The sequence below is a fragment of the Augochlora pura genome, chromosome 4 (genome assembly GCF_028453695.1).
Source record: "Augochlora pura isolate Apur16 chromosome 4, APUR_v2.2.1, whole genome shotgun sequence".
Classification (NCBI taxonomy): Eukaryota; Metazoa; Arthropoda; class Insecta; order Hymenoptera; family Halictidae; genus Augochlora; species Augochlora pura.
The window spans coordinates 15426295-15451732 of NC_135775.1; the positions used below are offsets into that span (position 1 = coordinate 15426295).

The following is a 25438-nucleotide window of genomic DNA, read 5'->3' on the forward strand; positions in this document are numbered from 1 at the left end:
ATCGTTCGAGGATCCTCGACGGGCATTGCGTTCTGAATGATCCTAGGGAGGCGAAAGGCGTGCACAAAAGAGCATCGTGCTCTGATATTTGTAAGTCGTTTCCACCCTTGCCACTTTAAAGGTAAAAGGGTGACTATGCCACATTAAGAGAACACTCGGGGGCCCAGGCTAAACGCACCCTTTGTCTTTCACGGGTTCTTGGGGCTCCTCGAGATCAAACGATCGAGGGTGAGCGCGGCTAAAAATCGGAGCGGATTTTTATTTTTCTCGCCGCGTCACGCCGGAAAGCGCGAACTGGAAAATGTTGTGCGACCGAAACATTTTATAAGGAAAGTCTTCGGGCACGGCTTTTAACCTTTTCACGCTCCCAACGATGGAACGTTACTTCCGCGTGGGAAAATGCATTTGCTGGGGACAGTAGTCGAATCCTCCGGTATTGCATTTAAATATTCTATCTGGAGTAACATAGTAACTCTGTTTTCAGTAGTTTTCAGTAGTTTCGTTTGCAGTGTCTATAAATATTATATAATATGATCAGAAAAGAAAAGCTAAGACACACTATTAATTTGCTAATTTTTTTTACATCTTTCTGCCTGGTTCTGTTTATAAGTTTTCATTGAGTAAACTAAAATATCGATATTCGATGCCGTTTTATTTGGAAAGATGTAAAAATTAATTACAACTTCTGGGACAAAATGATAAGACGTCTGTGGAAAAAAATGGAATTTGCAACAAGAATTTACCAGTCTTGCTTAATATTCAATACTTCGTAAAGTCGCCCTTATTTATGACGAAAATCATTCGTCCCGGCCAAAAATTTGTAGTTTTTTTAATGCTTTTATTATCGTAATTTCTGCTATTCTTATTCGATACATTTCTTCAGTTTGTAATTGTCGACCGAAATTGTATAAACTGCTCCATGCAAGGCTCCCCAACAATTTTCTATTATGTCGAAATATGAAACTCTTCTTTTTCTATATGTTTTTAATTTAGGGGCGCGGAAATTTCGACAAGCGTAAAAACTGAGACATTTACCCCAGCAAGTATTAAATCAAACATAAGATGATATAATCTTGCAAAACGATCGCTCTATTTAAATAGAATTTAGCGTAAATGCATGTCGATAACAATTTGTTATCTTGACAGTGCCATAATTAGCAGCAGTCGCGTTATGTCCTATAGGCAGGACATCCGCGTGTAAAGGTAATCCTTAAAGGTAACCGCCTCAAAAGTAACCCTACATAAATATTAATAACGTTTCTACATTTTTTAACCATTGGCAAAGTTTTCCCACTCGCATCCGGTTATTTGGTAGTTGCACTTGCAAATAAATTGCAGTCTCATCCTAACTTCGGCTTAACACCGTTCCATGGTTAACGCTGTTTATTACACTGCAACTGGCCTTCGTCCAATCCCGTGAAATCGAGTAAGGCAAAGTTTATGAACATCGCTGGAATCGTAAATATTAGGAGCGCCCTATTGTAGATTACTTCTGCTTATGCAAATCTCTTTTCCATAAATTATTCCACGAGAACCAACGTACTGGAACCCTTTATTGAAATGTATTAAATATTGAATCAACGGAGCTGTGTTAGCGATTTATTCAGACTTTTTGCCATTTCTAATATAATGTAAGCTTGAAGAGAGAAAGTTATTCAACAGTTTCTTAATTCGTTATTAAATCGTTTTTGTCTCAATCTAAAATACAGATAGTTAATGTGAATGTGTTAAAGAAACATCTTCAGAGTTTAACCAACTTCAAAATAGATAAATGTGACACGTTTTTTTGATGATAACACGTTTAATATAGATTGAATAGTTTCTGAAGATGTACGACAATTTTAATAAAGATTGATGACTATACTACAGTACAGTATTTAAGATTTTCATATCTAGTTTGTACAACATTTATATTTCAATAATTTAATTAACATTAAACTTATCACAAGTAACCGGTTTCTCAGTTTAGAATTATAAAAATTATAAAGGCACTTTCATGAGAAATGATTGAATAAAGTATAGTCCTTGCGCGACAAGAAGGCACCTCTGTATTTATATTCCCCCTCTTACTCCTCTCTGCCCCACTCCCGCAGCTGGTAGGAGGGGGAATGTAATGACATTTTCATTTGTTATCTCGTATCACGTTACGTCAATCATCTTCACAATTTATTTTCATTACCCTATCTTATGTTCTCTATTATTAAAATAAGAACTATTTTGTTTTACTTTAGATTATCAAAACAAAAATATGTTTTCATGCTTTAACTTTAGATACCGTAATAAACTATTTTATTTTATGTTTTAGAGTATCAATAAAAAATATTTGCTTTCATAATGTTGCTTTAGATACCAAAATAAACTATTTCCTTCCACGTTTTACATTATCAAAATGAAATATTTATTTCATGGATTATCAAAATAAAATATATTATTTACTGAAATTTTGACGTCCTACACGTAATACTATTTTATCCAATTATGAAGAATCTTATTTCAAATAGCATTTGAATTAGTTTATAAATTTTGCCTAGATTTGCACGTGCTTCGGTATTATTCTTCGAAAATTATTCTACGAAAATAATTATCACCCGAGAAGACCTACTGGCGAGAGCAAGAGTTCCAGTTCCAGTTCCACTCTCTCCGTCTTTGTTACCGTGTTGAGAGGAGTGGAGAGAGCGAGAGGGGGGGATTGGAGCGAGCAGTCCGAAAGAATAAGAACTTGAACACGATCTTATTGTTGGGAAAATAATCCTTTCCTCGGGAAAGTTCGCTGGTGGGATCGCGATACAAGTTGCCGCGCGAGAACGTTTCCGACTATTTCAACAAATCGTCCCATTGATTCCGTAAGAACTGTTTCGATTGCTTTATAATGCCCGGCCGACATTTCGCGGATGCACCGATGAACTTTCGCTGGAAACTTCGGAAAGCGGACTTCGGGAAAAATCGGGAACGCTCGTTATCGTTTTTTGAACGAGATAAAAACTCCGTTTCGCAACGTGGAAACGTCGAATAAAGGACATGCTTTTCCCTCTTTGTCTGATAACGCTGCCGTGGCTCGGAGCAGGTAAAATGATTTCTCGAATGGCTACCATAAACGTCGCTACATCCGCGTCGCAGCAGGTAATAATACCTGGGCTTCGAAATACTCTGCAAATTTACATTTTTACGGAAAAATTTCGAGCGAGATTTCATCTTTATCGGCGTATTAGGAATGAAACGCGGCATTTCGTCGAGGCTCGCATTTTACAAGCTCCTGCGAATGTGCAGCGCTTTTTCAGCGGACAATTGCACGTCGTTTAGGAGCTATAATTCTTTTATTCAAATAAATGATACGATATGTAGACGTTAATCTTCTTCAAAAAAATGTCTACTTAAGATAAATGCACCTGATTACTGCGAGTCATTCGCAATATTGTAATACGAGTAAAATATAATCGATTTCATCTTTTAATATTTTTTCACATGATATTAGATTTCGGCAATCACCGATTTGAAGTCGGAACACGTTATTCTCCAATAAAATGCTCATGATAAAATAGGGCCAATATTAAAATACAGAACGATCGAAGCGTGGCACCGTAGTACTTAATATATGTATTTACACTTTAATCAAAGTTTCAAATCGTTCAAGATTTTTGGATCGCGAGTTCCGCGAACTATTCGATGTGGAAGTGTGTTCATTAATGAATGTAGGAAATACTTGTTACCCTTTTTGCGATGAATCTAGTATATCGATAGTAGCGAGGACCGCGAAATTTTTTGAAATTAGGTCGCGATTTCCGCGTAGCCCGGAGGTCAATGCAAATTCGTGATTTCATAGACGGATTTGCGGGAAACTAGAGCAGAATAAATACATATTTTTAGTCCAAGGAATTTCGATGCGAAATCAAACATTCGATCGATGCGAGCAGCTTGTGTTTCGTCGCCCGATCGTTGTGAAACGCGCAACTTAATAGCCATTACGGCTCTCTCAAGCTGCCGACGAGAGCCAAGGAAGCCCAGCCATGCTGTCAACTATCCCGGCGATATGATGGAGATAATGTCGGGATTATAAGGAGGATGAGAGTGCGTGATCAAGGGGAGGGTATATCCTATCGTGTTTCTAAAGGAGTTAAGAAGTACGTTCTTGAAACCGCTAATTGTAACCCCCCCAGTTTCCAGTTAAGTTCTATGGTTCTGCTAATCTACCACTTCCTCGTGCTGCTTCCTTCCGATGTACCCATGTGATTATTCCCACTTGATAAAACGAGGAAACGGCTGTATTATTTCAGAGTACCTTTTGTCTATAATGTACTAATGACACATTCTAATAGAACGGCAATTTAATCTCTGTTCTATCTAGTTTCATTCTAGAATTTGAATACCGCGTACGTCGCGCATATTTACTCTAAAAGTATATCACTACTATGCCCAATTTAAAAACGATGACGCACATCTATAAGTAACACAAGTTTATATATGTAATAGAAATTACGCTCTTCATAATGCTATGCTGGACATATTTGAGCAGTTTATTTTGTAAATGATCTAAGCCTATTTTCAAAAAACCTCGAGCTAGCTTATATTAATATTTACATTTCTATGTTAGATGTAATTTTATTTCAGCGGGGCCTATAGAACATAATAAACCATAGAAACACAAAACTATTACGCTACTTGTTTTTAAATTTATTAAAACACAGAGTCCTGAAATATCCGAATTTTAAAAATAAAAATACTTGGACCGCTTTTAAAATAAACGGCTTTTTTGTTGCGTTACCCGAAGTAATCCTAAATGTCCGCATCTTTGCGGATAATATAGAATTTCACGTACAATGTCCTACAAAAGTTTTCGTAACTTTTATAAAACGCAAAACTTGTTCAATACTGGATTGAAAGACCTTTGAAATAATAGGGAAACAATTTTATTAAACATTTATTAAAATCGTTACGATAAAAACTGTTCTCGATCAAATTTTCGGTAGACGTATAAGTTATCGAGATCTACGCAAGGCATTTTATAAATTTTCGTTATAGACTCGGATAAAAAATTGAAAAGATATCAATTTTCAATTCTTTTAGCATGCAGGAAAATTGCAATTTTTGTAAATAATTTTTTAACCATTGTCTACTACACTAGTCACTCTAACATCCTAAACAAATTTAGATCGCTTGGCTCAATTATAAAAAGCTTATCACGTAGTAAAAAGTGTACGAATATTTTCTGCATTCGCTGTAAGTATATCGGAACAGAGTTTCTTGCGTGTAACCCCTTTCTTCGAACAGAGGAACACGAGAAATTACAATGGACGTGCTTTGTTTCCTTTCATGCGCTTTAATCTATTTAAAATTGCAGGTTGTACGACCGCGTTGCTTGTACAAACTGGTCTGAAACAGTTTCCACGGAGGATGCGTCAGCATCCGTGTGTCGATTTCCAACGAAATTTCAATTCCGATCAGAGAGAGAACGGGGAGGAATTAGAAGGATTGTAAAACCAGAGCATAAACGTGGACGACCGCATGGACTCGTCTGACTCTGTATCGAAGCGTGGTCGCGTTAATCGCATGCTCGCGCGCCGAGGTAACAGTTTTACACCGGAAAATAAGAGCACGTTTTACAACGCTTACTCCGTAAACTGCTTGCTTTATTCAGCCCGAGTCGAACGGCCCCGATTGACTGTAATAGGCTGGCTGTTAAAGGTTGGAAAGTCAAGTTTAAACTTCCCCGGACTACAGCGATCGTGTTCCCATGCTGAAAACTGCAGTCCTTTAAAAGTTTATAATCTCCCGCCGTTCTTTAAAGGAACATAGTCCTTTATAGCCGTCGCCCCCCCCCCCCCCCCCCCCCCCGGCCTTATGTCTTCGTAACAACGATTTACCGGACTTCGCGAAAGAACTTCCCGAAATACCCTAACAAATCTTCGGGCCAATGGAAAGTGAACGCCGCGAGGCGACGCGACGCGGTGACTGAACCCGCGATCTGTTTGACCTATGGTTTTACGACCGTTAGGCCAAACGACGCGTCATATTTTCGAATTCGAGTTGACGCTACGGCTAAGCTCTTTTTATTGTTTGCTGGGCCGTGATTTTTCAGCGTCATCGAAAAAATACGGTGATACAGTCGCGGACAAACGTACAACCGCTCCGAAACTATCAGGACACCTGCTTATTTGGTAGAAATTGTATTTGTATTTTTTGTTGTATTTTTAATATAAAATAGAATATATATTTTAATTCTATATTATATATTTATTATTTCATTCAGTATATACGACAAATAAGGAACATTAATATAACAATATAACATAACCTTGACATATCGAAAGTACATATTAAGGTATATTTATTCCATTTGGTTCATTGGAGACATATTAAAACGACTCTCGATATGCTTTCTTAACACATTCGCATCGGGCTATTCTTCCTTTTTTCATATAAATCGGGGTATTTTAGCAATGCAAAGACATTTTAACATACATGTATTAAGACATTCACATCGGGATATTTTTCCTTAAATTTTCATACAAATCGGGGTATTTTAACAATGTAACACTTCTTGCAAAACGAGAATTCTCTTGAATTTTTATTCATTTTCGATAGAAGAGATTATTTTTGAGAGTTTAATTTTGAAATTTTTAGAAACTTGTTTTAAAAATTAGGTTCGTAGGACGCGTGAACGAAAAGAAAAATTGGGAACAGATTTCTAGAGTAATACGTTTTTAGGAAAAACGAATTTTAATTGCACAGCTATTTCGTCGAAGAAGGAAAATACGGTCGTAAACTGTCAGCATTTCTACTCCACTTAGTTTCGCGCATTTATGTTCGTTAGAAATGCATGTTTCAACAACCGCACGTGTTAGACCAATAACTCGTACGAGTGAGTGCCAGTTTAAAATATGAAGCTGCACTATAAAACGTTTGAACAGCTTCGTTTTCTGAAGGGTGAAGAAACGTGACATGGTTAGTTTAAAATATGAGTTTGCGAAAAATAAATTCGACCATAAAATACGTGCAGCTGAGGGATAAACGTAACGTTTATCGATATATTTTGTGCAAAAGTTAACGAATAGTGAATGTCGAAAGATAAACCTGTTCGAAACTGTCTTTTAGACCTAACATGCGAGAAGACCAGCTGAACGTATGTTCCACAGCTGCTACATATTAATTTACGATAACGTTAATTTGACAGAGACACTTGACTGACACGCTTTTGTGCGATAGGAAAAAGACGAAGGAATAATAATAGTCACGAGCGTTACTGTTAATGAGTCATAAACATGTATTATTATGCGATAACTGCTTCACTTGAATTGTTGAAAAATACGGGTTCTAGTAGTGTTCAGGGAACAGTATTAAAAGGTTCATGAAACGGTATTAATATCGAAACTGTTGTTAACTATTTTAACACATTGTGTGCGGGTACATTGTGCAACGGAATTGTACCGGGAGCGGGTGTTTTGCGCGTAAATTTAGTTATTTAGTTAAATCTCAATAGATCGAAAATTATTTAATTTTTTAACCAACTTTTCGTATTTTATATTGATATATATAAACAAATATATAAATAGAAAGATATAAATAACAACCATAAGTATCAAGTATTAATCGTCAGAAAACGTACTAGTACGCGTCCCGCATACAATGTGTTAATATCTTGACAATAACAGTGTCAAAAGAATTGAAAGTATACTACACAACGTTCAAGATAGGAGTCCAAGATACGCACGCAATCATATAGATAAGTTTATTTGCAGACAAACTCAGAACCATGAACGCCCTCATATCTTCTTCTTGTCAACGCCGAAACATTGTTCACGGAAACGTTGTTCACTGCCGAAACAACGCCAATAACACTGCAAAATTAGATCTATTCAATAAAACAAAAATTCAATAATTACGATTTATCACATGTTTCATATGTACATCTCAGATAAATACATCGAATGTGTCAGAACAAAAATTACTTGAAATATAATAGAATAATAGGAATTAAGATAATAGAAAGTTTACTTTAGTTTTTATAATTAATATAGTAGAAAGATCGCTTTATACAAACTCTTTATGTTGGGTACAAACAACTGCAGCAACAAAAAGCAACACTACACCTCCAAACAAAAAGATAGCACACGCTATCTTTAATTCTTCGCGATATGATTGCGATAAACCAAAACTTTTCAAATGCATGCAAAGAGTATCTTGAATAGATAAGTTAAGTTACCTGGATTGTTCATATAGTCAGTTACGTCGAAGAAATAGGACCATAGAATTTAACGCGGACAAAATGAAATTACGTTCGGTCTTTGTTTAGAGTCCGTGGTAAAAAGCTGTGTATAAGTGAAATTAATTTTTGCACAATTACAATTTTTCCACAAATACTGAAATTGTGGAAGCTATTAACCCTTTCATTACAGAAGCCGACTATAGTTGGTGTCGGCACGACGTGTGTACGGATGCCGACTATAATCGGCACATGATATTATTTAAATATAATATACATAATATAATAGAATATAATACAATAAAGTACAATAAAATAAGATACAATGCAATACAATATCATACATAAGATGTATAATATAAGACTATAAACTGACCCGTTCCGTGGCGTCAATCCAGCTAAACGGACTGCCGTAACAAAAGGATTAATTGAAGTCGCAAAATTTTCAGATAAGAATTTAGTAGGTCGCTAATAGCCTTGCAGCTGATGCGACGTAAAACCTCTAAGAAAAAAAAAAAATTTAGTAAAAGATATTAATCTATGAAGAGAATAGAAAAATTGGGGAAGAGTCATTTTTACTGATAAAAGATGACTTTCTTTCATTTGGAAGGTCCTGACAAACGAAAATCGTGCAAAAGTATTTTTGAAAATGTAAGATTTCTGTTCTTCAATAGTTAGTGTTCGATCAATTTATAATAACACTACCGTACCATGTGTTAAAAGTGACTTGTCTGTGTTGCTTTATGTAAGTTACAGCACTGAATTCATTTACATTCTTCCCAATTTTTATATGAATATATGGATTAATTAATTTATTGAATGATTTCTTATGAATATGTCTTTATAATTTCAAAATTGTAGGATAAGAATTGTCGAGTCGGCCATTTAACCGGTAATGGCACGGTTAGTGTTAAATATAATAGAAAACTGTTGGTCGTTATCACTGAGAACATTTTACGCAGATAGAAAACAATTTGACAACGTGAATAAATTTTAAAAAATCTGTTACAGAAGAATGAAACAATTTATTTCTAGAAATCGTTACCTCGCCGAATGACTTAAATTATAGGGAACAATGGAAGTTCCACCATTATTAAAAATACATATAAATGCATCTTGTTCATACTTACCTACTTATATCTACTATAAATATCTACTATAATTTATATTATGCGAACTATGTAACTATATTTTCTAAAAAAATACTTTCCAAAATAGTACTATCATTTTGTCCGCATTAATTTATATGTTCTCATTTATAGAAGGCATTGTTGATACGCATTACAAAACTCCATCACAACTATATCGTAAAAAATGAAAGATAATGCGCGCTAGCTATCTTTTTGTCTGCGCGTTTAAATAATAAATCGCTTTACTATTTTCCCAAAAACAGCGAGCAGTGGATAAAATTGATGGTCACTACGAAATAATTACGTCGACGAAATTGGTAACTAAAATTAATAGTCTCGTTTCAGATAGGATAATCTGAATCGTACAGCTTAATAACACGATGCTGCAACTCACGGCGTAATCTCCGAGATTTAATGAAATTTCTGCTACTGATAATTATTACGTTCTTACAACGTCGCGGAGAATGATGTAACCAAACGTCAGCGATGCGAGGAAATGCATGGCTTACAATGCGGCGGCATTAATAAAAAGTGTGCAATCTGTGCTCGCAAAATTAATAAGAAGGGAACGAGAGAGTCGATAATAAAAGCCCAGCATGCTTCCCCGTTTTACAATCGTGACGACACAAAGGAAACGGCATTCGTCTCGACGTGTACTCTCGCGAATCCCCTCCGTCTTATCGACCGGCGTTGTCGCTGTTCCCTCTCACATTGCGAATGCTAAAACGCATGAAATATCGGCGAATTATCGCTTGTGTAAGTCGAGTCGGTTTCCCGCGAATTCGCAACTTACCCTTGCCCAAGTTGGTGACAAAGTAACGGCGGAACTTGTTGCGGCGATATGAGCAGATTATTTATTGTTCCCCCAACGATATCTACACGCAATTTGCACGCATTAAGTTTGCGAAAATACAAGGCAGAGGTGGAAACAAAACACCGGAACGTCTCAAGTGTTGCTTTTCGTGCACGTACGATAATTTTTACCACGAGAAGTCAAATAAAGATAATGTTATCTTGATAATCGATTGAAAATGTTGCTCGATATTCTAAGACGTGACCAAACATAATTATTTGACACTGAACCTACCATGATGCTCTACAATACAAGAACGACACCTTAAACTTCTTATGTTATATTTTATTATAAATGATATATAATTTGTGTAGTGACAAGGCCTTTAATTTTAAGACATTTAATATTAGGTTTTCATAGAAAATAACTAAGACAATACGTTGTATATTAATTATGTTTAAGAATTCGATTTATTGTTAAAATAAAAAAAATCACTCTTCCAAAAATTTTAAATGATATTATTCGAAAAGGTTTTAAGAAATTTATTTTTTACGTTTGTTTTATAAAATACTCATGAGATTCGCCTGCATTTGCATTAACTTTTCTACAAATACTAAGAATAAACTGTTAGTTTATGTTTTCATCAATTTGTAGTGCGACCGTGTAGGACGGACCAATTTATTTTATTTTCTTCTGGATTTGTTCAATAATGAGTACGTTCTCAACAAATAAAATGTTGCAACAGTAATTACAAAGCTTTGAGATATAAATTATGTTTTGTTTTTATTTTTCTTATCATTGTTTTTTATTTTCATTATTACCGTTTTTATTGCAAAATTAATTTCTAACAAATATAATTTAAAAAAAAGAAAGAAAATAGTTTTTATTTTCTGTTATTGTACACTAAAACTGGCAAAAGTACAAAATTAATTTCTGAAAATTATAATTTTTTAAGAAGAAAAGGAAATAGTTTGTATTTTCTATTATCGTACACTAAAACTGGAAAAAACACATTAGTAAAATTTACATTCTAAACTGAAGTACATTGTTACCACTGTACTATTTTAAATCGAAAAGATATTTCATGGAACGTACTTATTTATATTATAGACATTATAAGAAAATTTGTCCTTGCAACTAACTAGAAAACCGAGGAAAGAAGATAAGGTCCGTTTTGTCGACGCTCGTGCGCGACTCTGGCCTAAATCAGCCTTTGTCCCAACTGCGAGTCCGCGGGAATTCGTTCGGTGGAAAGAGAACGAAAGCAAGTGTATGTTCTCGAACGTAAATTAGATCCAAGTGTTTAGTTTAAACTGATTTAGACGTGCGTGCGCCATTTTTCGTGGCACAAGTTTACCCGGCCCACCTGCCGCATATTTAAGGAGGCGTAAATTGCCACTGAAAACGTAACCGTGCTTTCGAGATAGCTAAGCAAACTATAGCCGGGCGCATTACGCGGCCATGCACGCGGTGTGTGCGCTACTATTACGAAAAAATAAGTAAATATGCTTCATCACGGGGGTCATTGAAATGTGCTAAAGTTAACATGCGAGCTAAGCGAGCGAGTGCGAGCGAAATTTAATTTGCGGCGATATCGGCCGGCACCGAAATAATCTGATTAAACGTGGAAGTCACGCGCTCTCCGTGCAATAAAGGTGAAATTCTGACGTTACATTAATCCCATTCGACAGACTTTGCTGTACAACTGCGACCAACGAATGCGCCATTACGATTCCGTTTTATTTCCGTTTCACTTTTTCTTTGACTTATTTAGGATCGCGTGCGTACGCGTTTGAAATCGAATTAAAATTACCCGACTCAAAATTGTCATGTCGAAAGTTATTGTATTTTTCGACGTCATTAGGATTATACGCGTGTTATTGTTGAAGCATACACGCCGCGCATGGGTTTTCCTGTCGTTAACAACTCGACGTTATGCAACAGCTATCGATGCTTCCACGTGTCTTCACTTACGATAGAATGAATCGTGAAACTAGCTCCGGAAATTCAATTCGACTACTTGCTCCGATTATTCGGAGCTTTGAATTTCGACACAGATGAGATCAATTTCTACATTAAACAGTTAATTGCGACGATAGGTTTATTCTTGTTTACTATTACGTTTTGATTATGTACTTCTTGAATGCAAATTGATCGCGACATGTTCGCATGACCTCGACGAGTACATTTCTATTGATAAGAACTTCTTTATTGAAACATATATTGTAATAGAAATTGTAGCCTTGTCGTTGTCATAAAGCAATACGCGTTAGTCATGTTTACGTTGACAATAATTCTAGTGTAAAGAATTAACTGGTACCAATTTTTGCGAACGATTGGGAATACTATTGCCTGTTAAGGTAAATCGTGATTTGCAAATGCAATTGCAGAGGAAAAAAATACTTGTGGCACACGGTGAGAATAGCTTCCCAGTCATCGGCCTTGAGCGGTCGATTGATTTAGTGCCATCCGTAGCCCAATTGAAGCTGTCTTTCATTGAAAGGTTCATTTCGCTAGATTGTGTTTCATTTAGTTTTCGTGATCGAACGGGTACTGACACGGAAAGCGAAGATAGAGGCGAGTCTCGGTGAAAACTATTTAGGCAGAAAGGAGATTCGTTCGAAGCTTAATTTCCGTCGTCCTTCACGATGAGAAGGAACTACCGCCGACCATTGAAGCCGTTAATTAACAACGTATAAACACAATGATTACGCGAGCCAGTCAACGGCAACCTAGCTTACAGAAATTAGATAAACGACGGAATCAAGCAAAATACTGCGAAATCCTAATGGGTTTACAACGGCACTCAGTCAACGTAATCATCGTATCCATGATTCATCGTTTAAATTATCTTCGAGGAAGCTGTCACCTGTTATTCGGCGCGAGAAAATTGCTATGGTACTTTTCCTCTCCAGGCAAGCCCTTATATCTAGCGACGGGCGATGTTGAAACAAACGTGTCGGCGTTAAAAACGTCAATTGTAAAAAGTATCGAATTTCTGTAATCGATATCCTCCAAAAAGCATCAGAAAAAATCGGTGCTTCCGTTGAGAATAAGTTTGGTATATATTTTTTCGACGAATAGTAAAAAAATAGTAAGGAAACAATAAAAATCATATGCGTTAATAAAACCTCTCATTCGTGATATGGCTAATGATTAAAAAATTGGTATCGCAATCATCATGGACCGCGTTCAAAAGAAAAAGGTAGAGAGTCAGAGAGAGCTCGGCTATCAAATTAGCATGATCGACCTTTAGACCAGTACATTTGTACACAAAAGTATAAGTTAATATTTTATGGGCAGGAAACAACGGCAGCAGGTTCTCGTTATTAAAAGAAAAGTATTAAACAACTATGAATAGAACAAGAATTTGCTATTGTTTCTTGTTGCTGATCAAATATATTACCTTACACCGAAAATGATAAGATATCGATTCCTTGATTAATCGAAATATTAAAACATCGATTTTACGAAATAAAGCATCAATTATCTGAAACTGGATGCAACGTCGATCAGCACTATTTGCATCCCCACAATTTTACTGCGCATCCAATCCACAGTGAATCATGTCTTCGCACTGACCCGGAAGTTCGAGGTTATCGTCGCGTATCATACCAATTCAGTCAAATAAATCACATTGAACGTGACTTGTTACGAATAAAATTTTAATATGGTGGCATGCAGGACGTTATGAAAGCGTATAAGTTTCAACAGGTTAAAACTGTGTCGCGCGCATGTGGCCGAAGAGTGGAAATATTTGCCGCCAAAAAAGGTGGAATAACTTCATAGAAAGAGGCGGCTGAAGTCGGACAAATTGTCTTAATCAAACCGCACGGTTAGACTTAATGTCACTGCAAACCTGAACATTCGAACACTAATTGGAATTAGGGGTTGACATATAGGTATGCGAGCTTGCTACTTTGGAAAAGTATGTCATCAACGATTTTAAATCCGCGTGCAACTTCATTAAAATGTATGCATCGCGAATTTAGTACCTTCGGCGAGAGCATGAGGAAAGCAAAATTAAATTCGTTGAAATCCGATAAAAAAGAAGCGGCTTTTTAGCGCGGCGTTTTCGCGTCGAGGATAAATTTGCTGCATCGACGTTGTAGAACGCGGTTGCTTGATTTTCCTCGATTTGTCGCAACCCGCAATGGTTTTTGCGGCATAAGCAAATACGCGATGCGTTAAATCTATCCCCGTTTCAGCCAGGTTTTTTCATATGCACAGCTTATCGTCCGGAAACCGTGCGTTCGAGACGGCTCTTATTCCGGGCGCGGATAGATTTCTCTATATCGGCCCCAATATGGCGACTGGGAATCTTTTCGTGGTTTCGCGATCAAAGTGAGAAATTCCTGAGAAGCGGGGCTCGATCATGTCAGGGCTCATCTTCTTCCGTGACGTGTAATACCGGCCCGGCCAGACTCATATCTTATGGAAGATTTTTCTCGTTTCCGCGCGGAGGTATAGTAATTTGTAATACTCGGTTCGCCAGCCATGCCGCCGCGACTTCTTTCTGTCGCACGGTCACCTTGATTGACAAATGATTTATGCGAATTCATCTCGTCGTCGGGCCAGGAAACTGTGAATTCGCCTCCTAGATATTGTCGTTTGCATAAACATTTTTAAAACGTCTGATCCCGGATGGTTAAGATGCACCCTGTAAATCCATGTCGGCGCGTCAAATGTTCCATAAAATGAGAATACGGATTTGCATATTGTATTAACCCTTCCGACGTCGCCGACACGGCGACATGATATGTCTCGACTATTATTTTCTTTTTTTTTCCACTCCGTAAGGTAATCGTGTAAAACACACGAATAAAAACAAAATCTTCCGTTCATTAATTTCTATAAAATTTTGCAGCTATTTAAAGATCTTTATTTCGATTCGTTGCTGATAGTTATATCAAAAAGACTTCTCGAGTGTTGAGTGTTACATACATTGATTTAATGAAAATGCTGAAAACAAGTTTACCGAAAACAAGTATAAAATAAGAAAAGATTTTCATGTATTTGATCAGAATTACCCTTTATAATTATGAATATAGTGAGCATTTTCTAGACAACTTTTAAACTGAGAAATTAAATTAAAATTGCCTAGAGATTCACTGTCGCAGCTTCGATATTTTACCTTGCTATTACGAATAACGATTGCTATTACATAAACGACTGCATAAAATTCGCGATTAAATAGTAACACAGCCATACTAGATATTTGTGAAAAAATATAAAATATATTGGTCAAAGGACAATAAGTTTCGCCGCCTGAAAACGCGAGATCTGCTCGTCATGTTTCAAAATCAAGTTACACGAGATTGCGACTTCGGTTATTCCGCCTGGCAGTCGTAGGTTACGTTCCGCGTTGTACTCAACGCGATGATATTGTAACAAAAATATGAAATAAAAGGTACTTGTTTCGTTACATGCGAGAATATTCATACATATTCCATAGTCGCAAGCAACGAGAATGAATTCGACAGAGCATATAACGATGTCAACGTAACAAACTCGCGAAAGATACTCCAAAAGTTATTTTCTACGGGAAAACTGTTAATTGAAGTGCAGACAAAAGACCGTTCGCCGATGTTTCTTTTAGTATTAACTGCCCTTAACGAAGATTGATGTACGCGCAGGTTGGCATTCTCGCTCGATTCGTTGTACCTCGTTTTACACGATCGAATTTTCCGGGTACATCCGCGTCATCGACTGCGTTCATCATGAAACAGAAATGATTTCCATCCTGTAACCAACCGATCGTTCACGGAAAGAATTGACCGACCGCTCCTATTGTTTATAATAAATAATAGTAATTGTAGGGTATTAATTATTACAACCTTCGTCTGGGAACTAAACGCTTCATTATTACTAGTAGTCGTAAAATTTATTTGACGCGTTTTATGGCTTCGCGCGACTATAAAAACGTTGTTGCACCAACTATGGATCGTGTCAGCAAATATTGACATCGTTGCTCATTCCCGAAATAGGCTTTGATCTTTATCGAAAAATTACAGTTTCGGCTGAGTACAGAAAGCTGATAAGGCATTCTTTCGACGATAATGATGGCATTGCTGCGAAGCACCATAGAGTGATAAGTGAGAACCGTGTGATCGGAACACGAGGATGTGCAAACATGAAAGCCGAGGAAAAAAAAGTTGTGATTTCGAGTTCCATTAATTTGGAAAACCCTTCGCCCGTGCTCGGCTTTTCGACATCGGATTTCGGCAACCACGGGCACCTGTTGACATATTCAATATGCGAAACAGCAGCTTCAGCAACTTTGGCAGGGCATTAGGCAAAAATATGAAGTTCGCGTAAAAATTGGCAGAACCGCTGCGTTTGGTTCGAATACAACGCCGAAAAACAAACGTTTCGGGAAAGGCTGCGTTGCAATTCGAGAATGAACGATTTTAAAACTTGATTCGAAGACCGTTCTCTACCACGAGCAATCAAATTGCCCCGCGTATCCTGATTCGACGCATTTTAATTTCCGAAAACTCGATTTTCAATTTCTACGATTATTACTCCCGTTTCTCAATTAGCTTTTGCCAACGTTGCGCAATATTAATCGCCTATACGTTCATTCGAATCCTTTCCCAGAAATCTATATCCGGCGAACATTATAATGTTTGGCATATTCTCTTTAACGTCGTAATTAACAAATGCGATTATTGTATTATGTCGCGGAGGTTATTTTACATCGTTATAATCGATGCCGTTTATATCACGGCAATAACATGGTAACTGCAAACGGTTCACAATAGAATACCGCTAGCTGCGTCAATTCATTAATTTCTAAATACACGGATGCCTTGATTTACAGTGCAAAATGCACACGTCGTTATCGAGAACAACAACGAGCATTGCTATTTGTTCATAAAGTATTTTAATACATGTTATAATTACTGTCGGAATACCCTAATTCAATGCTTTTTACGATAGATTTATTGGCTGGCGCAATTTTTCGGAAATTGTGAAAGAATTTTTATTGAAGTTCATATTAGTATAGTTGATTAAGGACTAGCACAGCTAGGATCTTGTAGCTTGATTTTCCCAAGCATCGACGTCACAGTTAACGCGTCAACTGATAAGATATTCGCCCGAAACGCAACCCTCGACAAAACTAAACTCTCCTTCTCAGAATACCATGGCAAGCGTGAAGTTAAATTACCTCGAAAGATCGCACAGTGATCTGGAGAGCTTGTCAATTCGTGGCCAAAATTGCAGAGACGTATACGTCGGCATTTCTCAAAACAATATAATTAATCGATGCTGTTCATATGTTGTCAAAGGTTGTATTCAAAATTCATATGCTCCCCTCAGCAATCGTACAAGCTTTTATTCAAAAAGGATTGATACTTATAACTTTTTATAACTTTCTTAAAACCCTTTCCACAGCTTGAATTTTTATTAATTTTACGTTATTTGTGTGTGGATTATAAAAGGAGACTAGACTAAAAAATAGATTAAATGCTCCAAGTACACCAACTGACGCAGAACCGTCATTAAAATTCGGACGGCGTAGTCAGGGTTCATTGGACCCAGACTAGAGAAATTTATGTGTGAATGTTAAGTTTCTAACACCTAATTTCAATTTCCACATGTCTCCACAAAACTTATAGAAAAACAAACGCATTTAGAGGGAATATCATACAAAATATGTCGAAAAAGAATGATAAATAAAGAGGTGAATGCTCGTAAGTATGCTCGGTTATATTTTATCAGAAAGGTCCACTCTTCGAGGGTTCAAACCGGTTTTTTAATATTATACAATTCTATAATTACTCTTTTAAACATTATACTTCGTTCCAAATTCATCGAAAACTGATAATATTTTGAATTTGAAAGCTTCGATGGATTTTCACTACAGTGAGGAACAAAATTATTCGCACATCATTTAAAAAGCAATAATTTCTCTAAAATTAACATAAATTTCTTGGTTTCTTTTGAGATGTTACGCCGACTAGTTTGCTAGAGAATGAGTAAATAAAGAATATTTCTAGATTCCAATTGCTTGGGATGATAAAAAAAATTTTAGATGTTCTTTTAACATTTTTTACGTAACAAAAATTTAAAAAATGCTTCTTGTAGATCTCGGTAACTTAGGTATCACCGGAAATTTTATCGAAATCGGTTGACATTGCCACGAGTTGCAAACAATTAAAACAACGAAAATTGCACATTATTACTATTTGCGAAAACTGTGACAAATCTAGAGATCTTAACATTTGAAAATGCTTCCCAGCTGTACTATACGTTAACTGATGTATATTATTATATATTTACAGTATGCACGTAAGTTAACGAGACCTACAAAATGCATTTTTTAAACTTTCGTTAAAGGCTAAGATAAGAAAAATTTTAAATGCGCAAAACTTTTATTTTGTTGTCATATTAAATAATAGTAAAATTGAGAAGGAAAATTCTAGTAATTGCATTGTAAACCAATCTAACATTTCTAAAAATGTCAAGTAATTTAGTCCAGTTTTGAACAAGTTGCTGCATTTTGAAAGGTGCACGAACACTTGTGGGCCTCTGTATACAGGATGTTTCATAACATGTGAGGCCCACTTTGGAAGCTAATTGAGAACATTGAGAAAAGACATATAAATACATGTCTTATCTATCTTCGTTTATGAGATATAATGAACTTTATGTTTTAACTATATAAAATCTTTACAAAAGATGCTGAAAATGGTCACATTGCATTATTGGCGTATCTGCAATTTAATGAAAGCCTTACTCTATGTTATTATGTAGTATATCAGTATTTTCAATTGAAAGATATTTTTTTATTTTCAGAGAATTCACTCTGTTTATAAAAGACATTCATTAAATCCGAATCTGGGTAAAATAGTATTTCGAATCGCAAATAATAAATAAATACTTTATTTCAGATCATGCGCGTATTTTTGAAAACGAACTATCTTATTTATTTGGTGAAATGTATTTTTAAAAATAAAAGATTTTATTCCGAGCAACAAAGTTTTAAGATAATATTTCAAATAGTATTTTATTTGGGATACACTGGAAATATTTCCGTCATAGCTTGGAATAATTGATTTATTTAACTTATAATTAACAAATAAAATAATTTTATTTTACTAAATCATAGTGCAAAATTTATTTTAGACATATGAAACGAAGTGCTTGTCCTTTGCATTATAAACGTAAATAAAATACCCATAAAATATCCTTGTGCTATCTCGTTGCACATTATGTTAATAATCTTCACAATTTATTTTCAGTATGCTATCTGTGTTACTCGAATAAAAACTATTTGATTTTACGTTTTACATTATCAAAATGAAATATTTAGTTCACGCTTTAGCTGCGGATTATCGAAATCAAATATTCTATTTACCGAAATCTGATGTCCTACTAGTCGAAGTACTATTTTATTTGAATTACGAAGAATTTGTTATTTAAGATAGTATCTCAAATATTTTCTCAGCAAATATTAGTCAGCTCTGATAATATCGCATAAACGAAGGTAATAGATAAGATATGTATTTATGACATTTCTTATTGATTTCATTCGTACAATCAGCTGCCGAAGTGGGACCTGTACATATATTATGAAAACTCTCTGTATAGCAAAACAAATGTTTTCAATGGTAACTCGCACAATTGCCTCCAGTACACAATATAAAGAGTTTCGAGGCCACGGTAGATCGTTCGCGAAGTAAAGAAAGCAGCCTCTTACCTTATCAAGATACTGAAACCCATGCTCCATGGCGACACTCTGGGCGATCTCCGGTCCACCCTCGACGTGCACTGCCCACTGATTGGTGTACGCTGCTACCCGAGCACCTAGTGTCACCAGCGCTAGGACCGCCAGTCCGGAAATCATCTGCGGGCACATGATAGCTCTTCCTCAGGATTGCGGCCGCCAGCGGCTCCAGTTTCGCACTGGACACTGGTACCCACCACTATCCACCAAAAACCGGCACTGTAACCGGCGCGCGGGTCGACGACGATACCAAGAACAACGACACAAACAGGCACAACGGCACAACAGGACACTGGCACCCACCGATGAAAACACGCGAGGAGGATCCCGCGGAAACCGGTGATCCCTCTGGATCGAAGACGCGCTTGGTCGGTTGTCGAACGAGCGAAGGCGGAAGCGAGGAAGCGTCGAACACCTTCTGACCGACAGCCGCCAACTGAGCTAGCAGCCGCGTGTGTCACTGGTTAAATACCCGGTAGCCTCGCAGCGAGGAAGCAACCGCTCGCTAATCTCTGATTTCTGGTCTTTCCTCGTCCACGTCCGTCGTCGTCGTCGGCGTCGTCGTCGGTCGTCGTCGTCGCGGCCGTCGCCGTCGTCGTGCTCGTCGTTCCCTCGATGACGTCGCTGCCACTGTCGCCGCCTTCACTTAACGACGAGCAGCGGTAGGTGGGGCGATCGTCAAGTCATGTGGCCGTTATTGGTGGGGAAATCAACGTGATCCTCGTGATGCCAATAATCGCGGACGTCGACGGTGCACGTGGCTGACCTGGACGATGGATCAACGCCGACCAACTTCTTCTACACCGCCGTCCTCATCGGAATATCACCTTGACCGGCCCCGACCTTCCTGCCAACCTTATGTCGGACCTTCTGCTAGCCTCTGGGTTGGAGAACTCTCCCCGACGATCGTTCGCAGCACGCAGCTGCTCGGAATCCCCTATCTCCTATCTCGCGAGGCTCCGCAGATAATCGGAGCTAATGATCGCCAACTGGCAACGGGCAGACCTCGCTAGCCCACCGGCGAACGAGTCCTTCGGATGAGAAACAGCCTTATCCAAGGGTCAGCCGGAAGCGTGAGGAGACTGTCCTGCGACAGGAGTCCAGGGCTCGACCTGCCATTCAATCCACGTACACCGACCAACTTATCGACCGATATCCGATGGGCTCGCACACATCCGACCTGGAGACCGGGCTACGAAAACTCGTCGGAGACACGCGGCCTCCTGCTTGCTCTTCTTGTTCAGCCGACCCTGTCCTCCGACCCCGACATCGGCTCCGTCCTCTTCCCTGCTAGGCCAAATTGGAATCTGAAAAACGTTCCAAGAATTTCAGCTAGGGCGCCTTGATGCGTGGATCAAGATGCGATTAACCTGGTTTTTTTGTTTCTTGTAAATCGCTTTTAGGTGTGCTTCAGAGAAAATCGGGTTTTCCAGATAACGGTTTAAAGAGGTAGTTGTGCGCACTAATCAAAGCTGGACTTTATTCGGATGACAAATAAAAGACAAGGATTAACGATTGAAATTTTATTCGACATCGTCGAGATAGATTATTATCTAGGTGAAATAACTATCTAAGCGAATAAACATGTATCTAGATAACAATTTATCCGAATATAATTTTATTCGAATAAAAAGTTATTTGTTATTTGTATATTTGTATCTATTTGTACAGGAATTAATTTGAAAAATTATTCATTCGAATAAAAATTATAGAAAGTATAGTATCTGTTCATAATTTATAGATTAATTGTACTTACGACAATAATTTTTTACATTAATTGTACTTAATAATGAGAATTTATACAGAAAGCTTAAGGAGGTATTTCAGTGTTAGCTTTTGAAGAAATCAATTTTTTTGCATATTCTTAAAAGATGTAGTTTCAAAAATACATCTCCAAAACTTTATATGCACATTTCTAAAATGAAAGGAATTTATCTCGAAATTATGGTTTTCAAAATGGTGTCTATATCTCATATCTCAAAACCTACCGATCAATCGACTCAAAATTTTAGGTAGGTTCTTAGTACATGTCTGACTATAATCAACCAAGAATTTATTTTCTTTTTCTATTTTGTAGACCCTTACAGTTTAACAAATCGTGCAAAAATTGATAATCAAATTTCAAGGCATTGCCACTATTTTAATTACCGATATTTGTCTTCCGTTCTAGTACCTGCTATAGCTGAATTCATGCCAATTAAGAAATTTTCACGTTATTTTATCTAAAATAATTATTCAAACGAATTTTTTCCAGTCAAAAGTAGTTCTCGAATAACGATTATTCGTAACAAATTATTCTATCTATTTATTCGAGTAATTCTTCACGACCATTTTGAAAAGTGCTTCAGAGTTTATTTACCACTAGATTTAACTTTCTTTGTTCCAAAACCTGTGAGAACGTCGTTGAAATACGTACAAATAAACCTTGTCAATTTCACTACAAAAGGTATAATAGTTTCCTTGCAAAAAAATCCCTGACAAAGTTGAAAACACGCGCGCTTCGCACCAACTATAATACCCCATTAAACGAACGAAATGACTTAGCTAAGAGCCTGATCTAAACCAATATCCAATGAGATACATCATCTTCGTGAGGGAAAAAATTGAACCGAGCGCATGCCAAAGATACTGAGCAGCTAGAAGACTCATTATTCCTAAAACGACAGATACAGGTTAATCGGCTAAATATCGGCTCGGAAATAAATGGCTGTGCGCATGACGCGAAAAACGCGGGCGCTATGCTCCGATATTAAATATTATATTTGGCAGGCATGTTTCATATGTGATTTGTCAGATAGGAAACCGCAAAATCGGATTTATATAGATGGAAAAGGTCGTGGTTCGGTGCAAATTTCATTGGTTTCGGAGTTTCATGTTTTCAGTAGCTGCGTTCACTCAACTTGTATCATCTTCACGGTTGAAGAGTGCTCGAACGAGTTGGATTTTGAAATGAAAGAAACAGGATCGATACCGCGTTCGAATAGTTGCATGGTGCGCCGGGAAAATCGCATTCAATATGTAACGCGACCTGATTTCCATCGTACGACAGATTTACTAAAGGTATGCCTATTTTTTCTCTCTCTCTCTTTCTCTCCCTCTCGTTTATGCGATGCTCGAGAGAAGTTAGCGATGAGCTGTACGCGGCCAGATCATGGATCATTATTAATACCTGACGCATCTGCTTGCGACCACTTGCGATCAAACCGAAGACGTCTATGAAAGTCTACGGCATTAGAGAAAAGGGAACGAGGAGTTAATCGAATGATATTTAAAGCCTCTATTGTGCTTCGCATAATTTGGTGCACGACCTAATTGCAGTGTAATGGATGCTTTCAAAAGATTCATTGAATTTTAACGAGCGTTATTAGTTACGTAAAACAGGAAACAGAGGCACAAAAGGCGCGATCATTTCGTATGGAACAAAAAGTTCTTTCCAATTTAATGATGCACCGAAGCACAAAAATGTTCGCTTATACATTTGATGGAGATTCAAATTGGATTTTTGCTGGAAGATACGCATCCGGATCGTGTTTTCCATATTTTTCACATAATCACGCACAATAGCGGATGAACGGGAACGTGATAATTATTTGTAATAACCCGCATTGTCGTTTCTCTTATTGTATTCGTTAAAAATGTATCCGGCCGTAGGTAATATAACATGTATGTATATCGTGTTTCTGCTATTATTCTAATGCAAAACATTGTGTTTTCAAACAGATAGTGCGAACATAATATTTTGCAGAATCGGTTTAAAAAGGGGATCCCACGGAAAGTATGGAAATGCCCGTCTCTCTCCGCTCGAGATGATTACTATTCTTCGTAACTGTAGCCACGCTTCCCGAAGAAACTGCGCTTCTGTTGCAACGTTTATCTCAATTTTTCTTTTTCAGAGGATATCCATTGTGCGCATAAAGCGGAACAACAGTTCTCGTCGACGCGGTACATATTGTTTTAATAAAACACGTCAATTCGTATCGCTCTTTCGACGAAACTAGAATTCCTAGAATTATATTATGCGAATATATCTTATGAAGAGGCGCGAGAATAGTCAATAATATGGTCGATTGCTAGATGATACCACAAAAAGAAAATCGAATCGATATTTATCGTAGACACTCTATAGAAATGTGTACGTTTTCGTAGCAAAAATCACAAACATCACGAACGTGTTCAGTCGCTTCGGATAAACTCGTATCCACCCAAACCAAATGTTGCATTTTACAATTTTCGAAGTTGCACACGTTAGCGAACGCGTACTATTTCGCAAACAAGTAACAAACTTCAATTCAGTATAGCGTTACAAACGAAAGTGGCAATTAATGTTGTCCAGCGATTCTCTCAAACGTGTCGAAACATCGTCATCACAGTTTCCAAACATGTACAAAGTAAAATTAATAGCGGATGGTGGAACGCATATGGAATGCAAAATTCTTAGAAGCAGAATCCGCCGAGGAGGCGTTTAATCCTATCATTATCATTCACGGCTGACCACAAATTTACAAGGTTGTGTAACCAGGAAAAAAGATATTTGCTTCTAAAAACGGTAGAACCGCACGCTATTTCAGTGTACTTAACACGTGTTCGATAATAACAAGAGGCGCAACATCGCTTGTTTCGAGCTCGGTTTTTTAAGAAACTATTCGCAACACTGTTTTACGTAATCGGTGATTATTTTAATTTTAAACAGGGCTTGAATGAAACTGTTCAAATTTTCAATTGGTTCTAATGAGAGATTGAAACTTCTGAATAAAAAATAAAAATTTGTTCCGATGTAACATTTACATCTTTACTTTTAACTTTACTGTTATAAGTAAACCTTTAACTCGTAACAACTTTAACCTGCAATGTGAGCTTAGAGTAAAATAAATATGTAAAGATCACGACATACTCAATAATGTTAAATTAATTTGACGAATAGCACAAACTTTTATATTTATATTTAAAATGTCTGTTAACAAAATATATGTTTATATTCAACAATCTAATACAAATGAACTGTGAAAATTGAATTTTTATAACAGAATTAAAGTAAAAGTTTTATAACAGAATAAAAGTTAACTTCAAAACGGGAAAGTAAAGAATTTAGAAGTTCAAAGTTTACCAACAAACTCTATTTATAAAAATTTACAGTTAAATTAAAGTTGGAATAAAGTTAGATTCAAGCCCTGAATTTTAGCAGAACGTTCTCCAGTTTGCACTGCAAATGAACAGACATTTACCTTGCAACTAATTTTTTCGCGAGACGTTCGATATTCTGATAGCGTCTGATATTGAAAGGAGGAACTCTACGGATTCAAAGAACAGAATAGGAACGATCGTCGATTCTTATTATCGATGCATTTTAAAGGTCGCTGGGTTTCATGAAAAAGGATTCCATTTTCAAACCGCGATTACAATTCGATAGACCGTTTGCTCTGCGATCACGTTCAACTGCGTTTGCGATGTTTACTCACTCGGGAGCAGGGTTAAATGTGCATGTGCGTTTGCTGCATAGAAATCTAATGCAGATTACATGAAATTGTTCGATAAAATACTCTATGAACGCGATCAATGAATTAGAGTGGCTTTGAAAACAGTTTTCG

At 37.0% G+C, this 25438-nt stretch overlaps 1 protein-coding gene across 1 annotated transcript in view; it reads right to left on the reverse strand.

Annotated features, from left to right (window-relative positions):
• The window catches only part of LOC144468685 (furin-like), a 240005-nt gene that overhangs the window by 208148 nt on the left and 6419 nt on the right, over window positions 1–25438 (reverse strand). The window contains exon 2 of the mRNA XM_078178326.1: window positions 19827–21160. Coding sequence (XP_078034452.1) covers window positions 19827–19985 — 159 coding nt within the window. The 5' untranslated portion in view covers window positions 19986–21160. The remainder of the gene's footprint in view (window positions 1–19826; window positions 21161–25438) is intronic.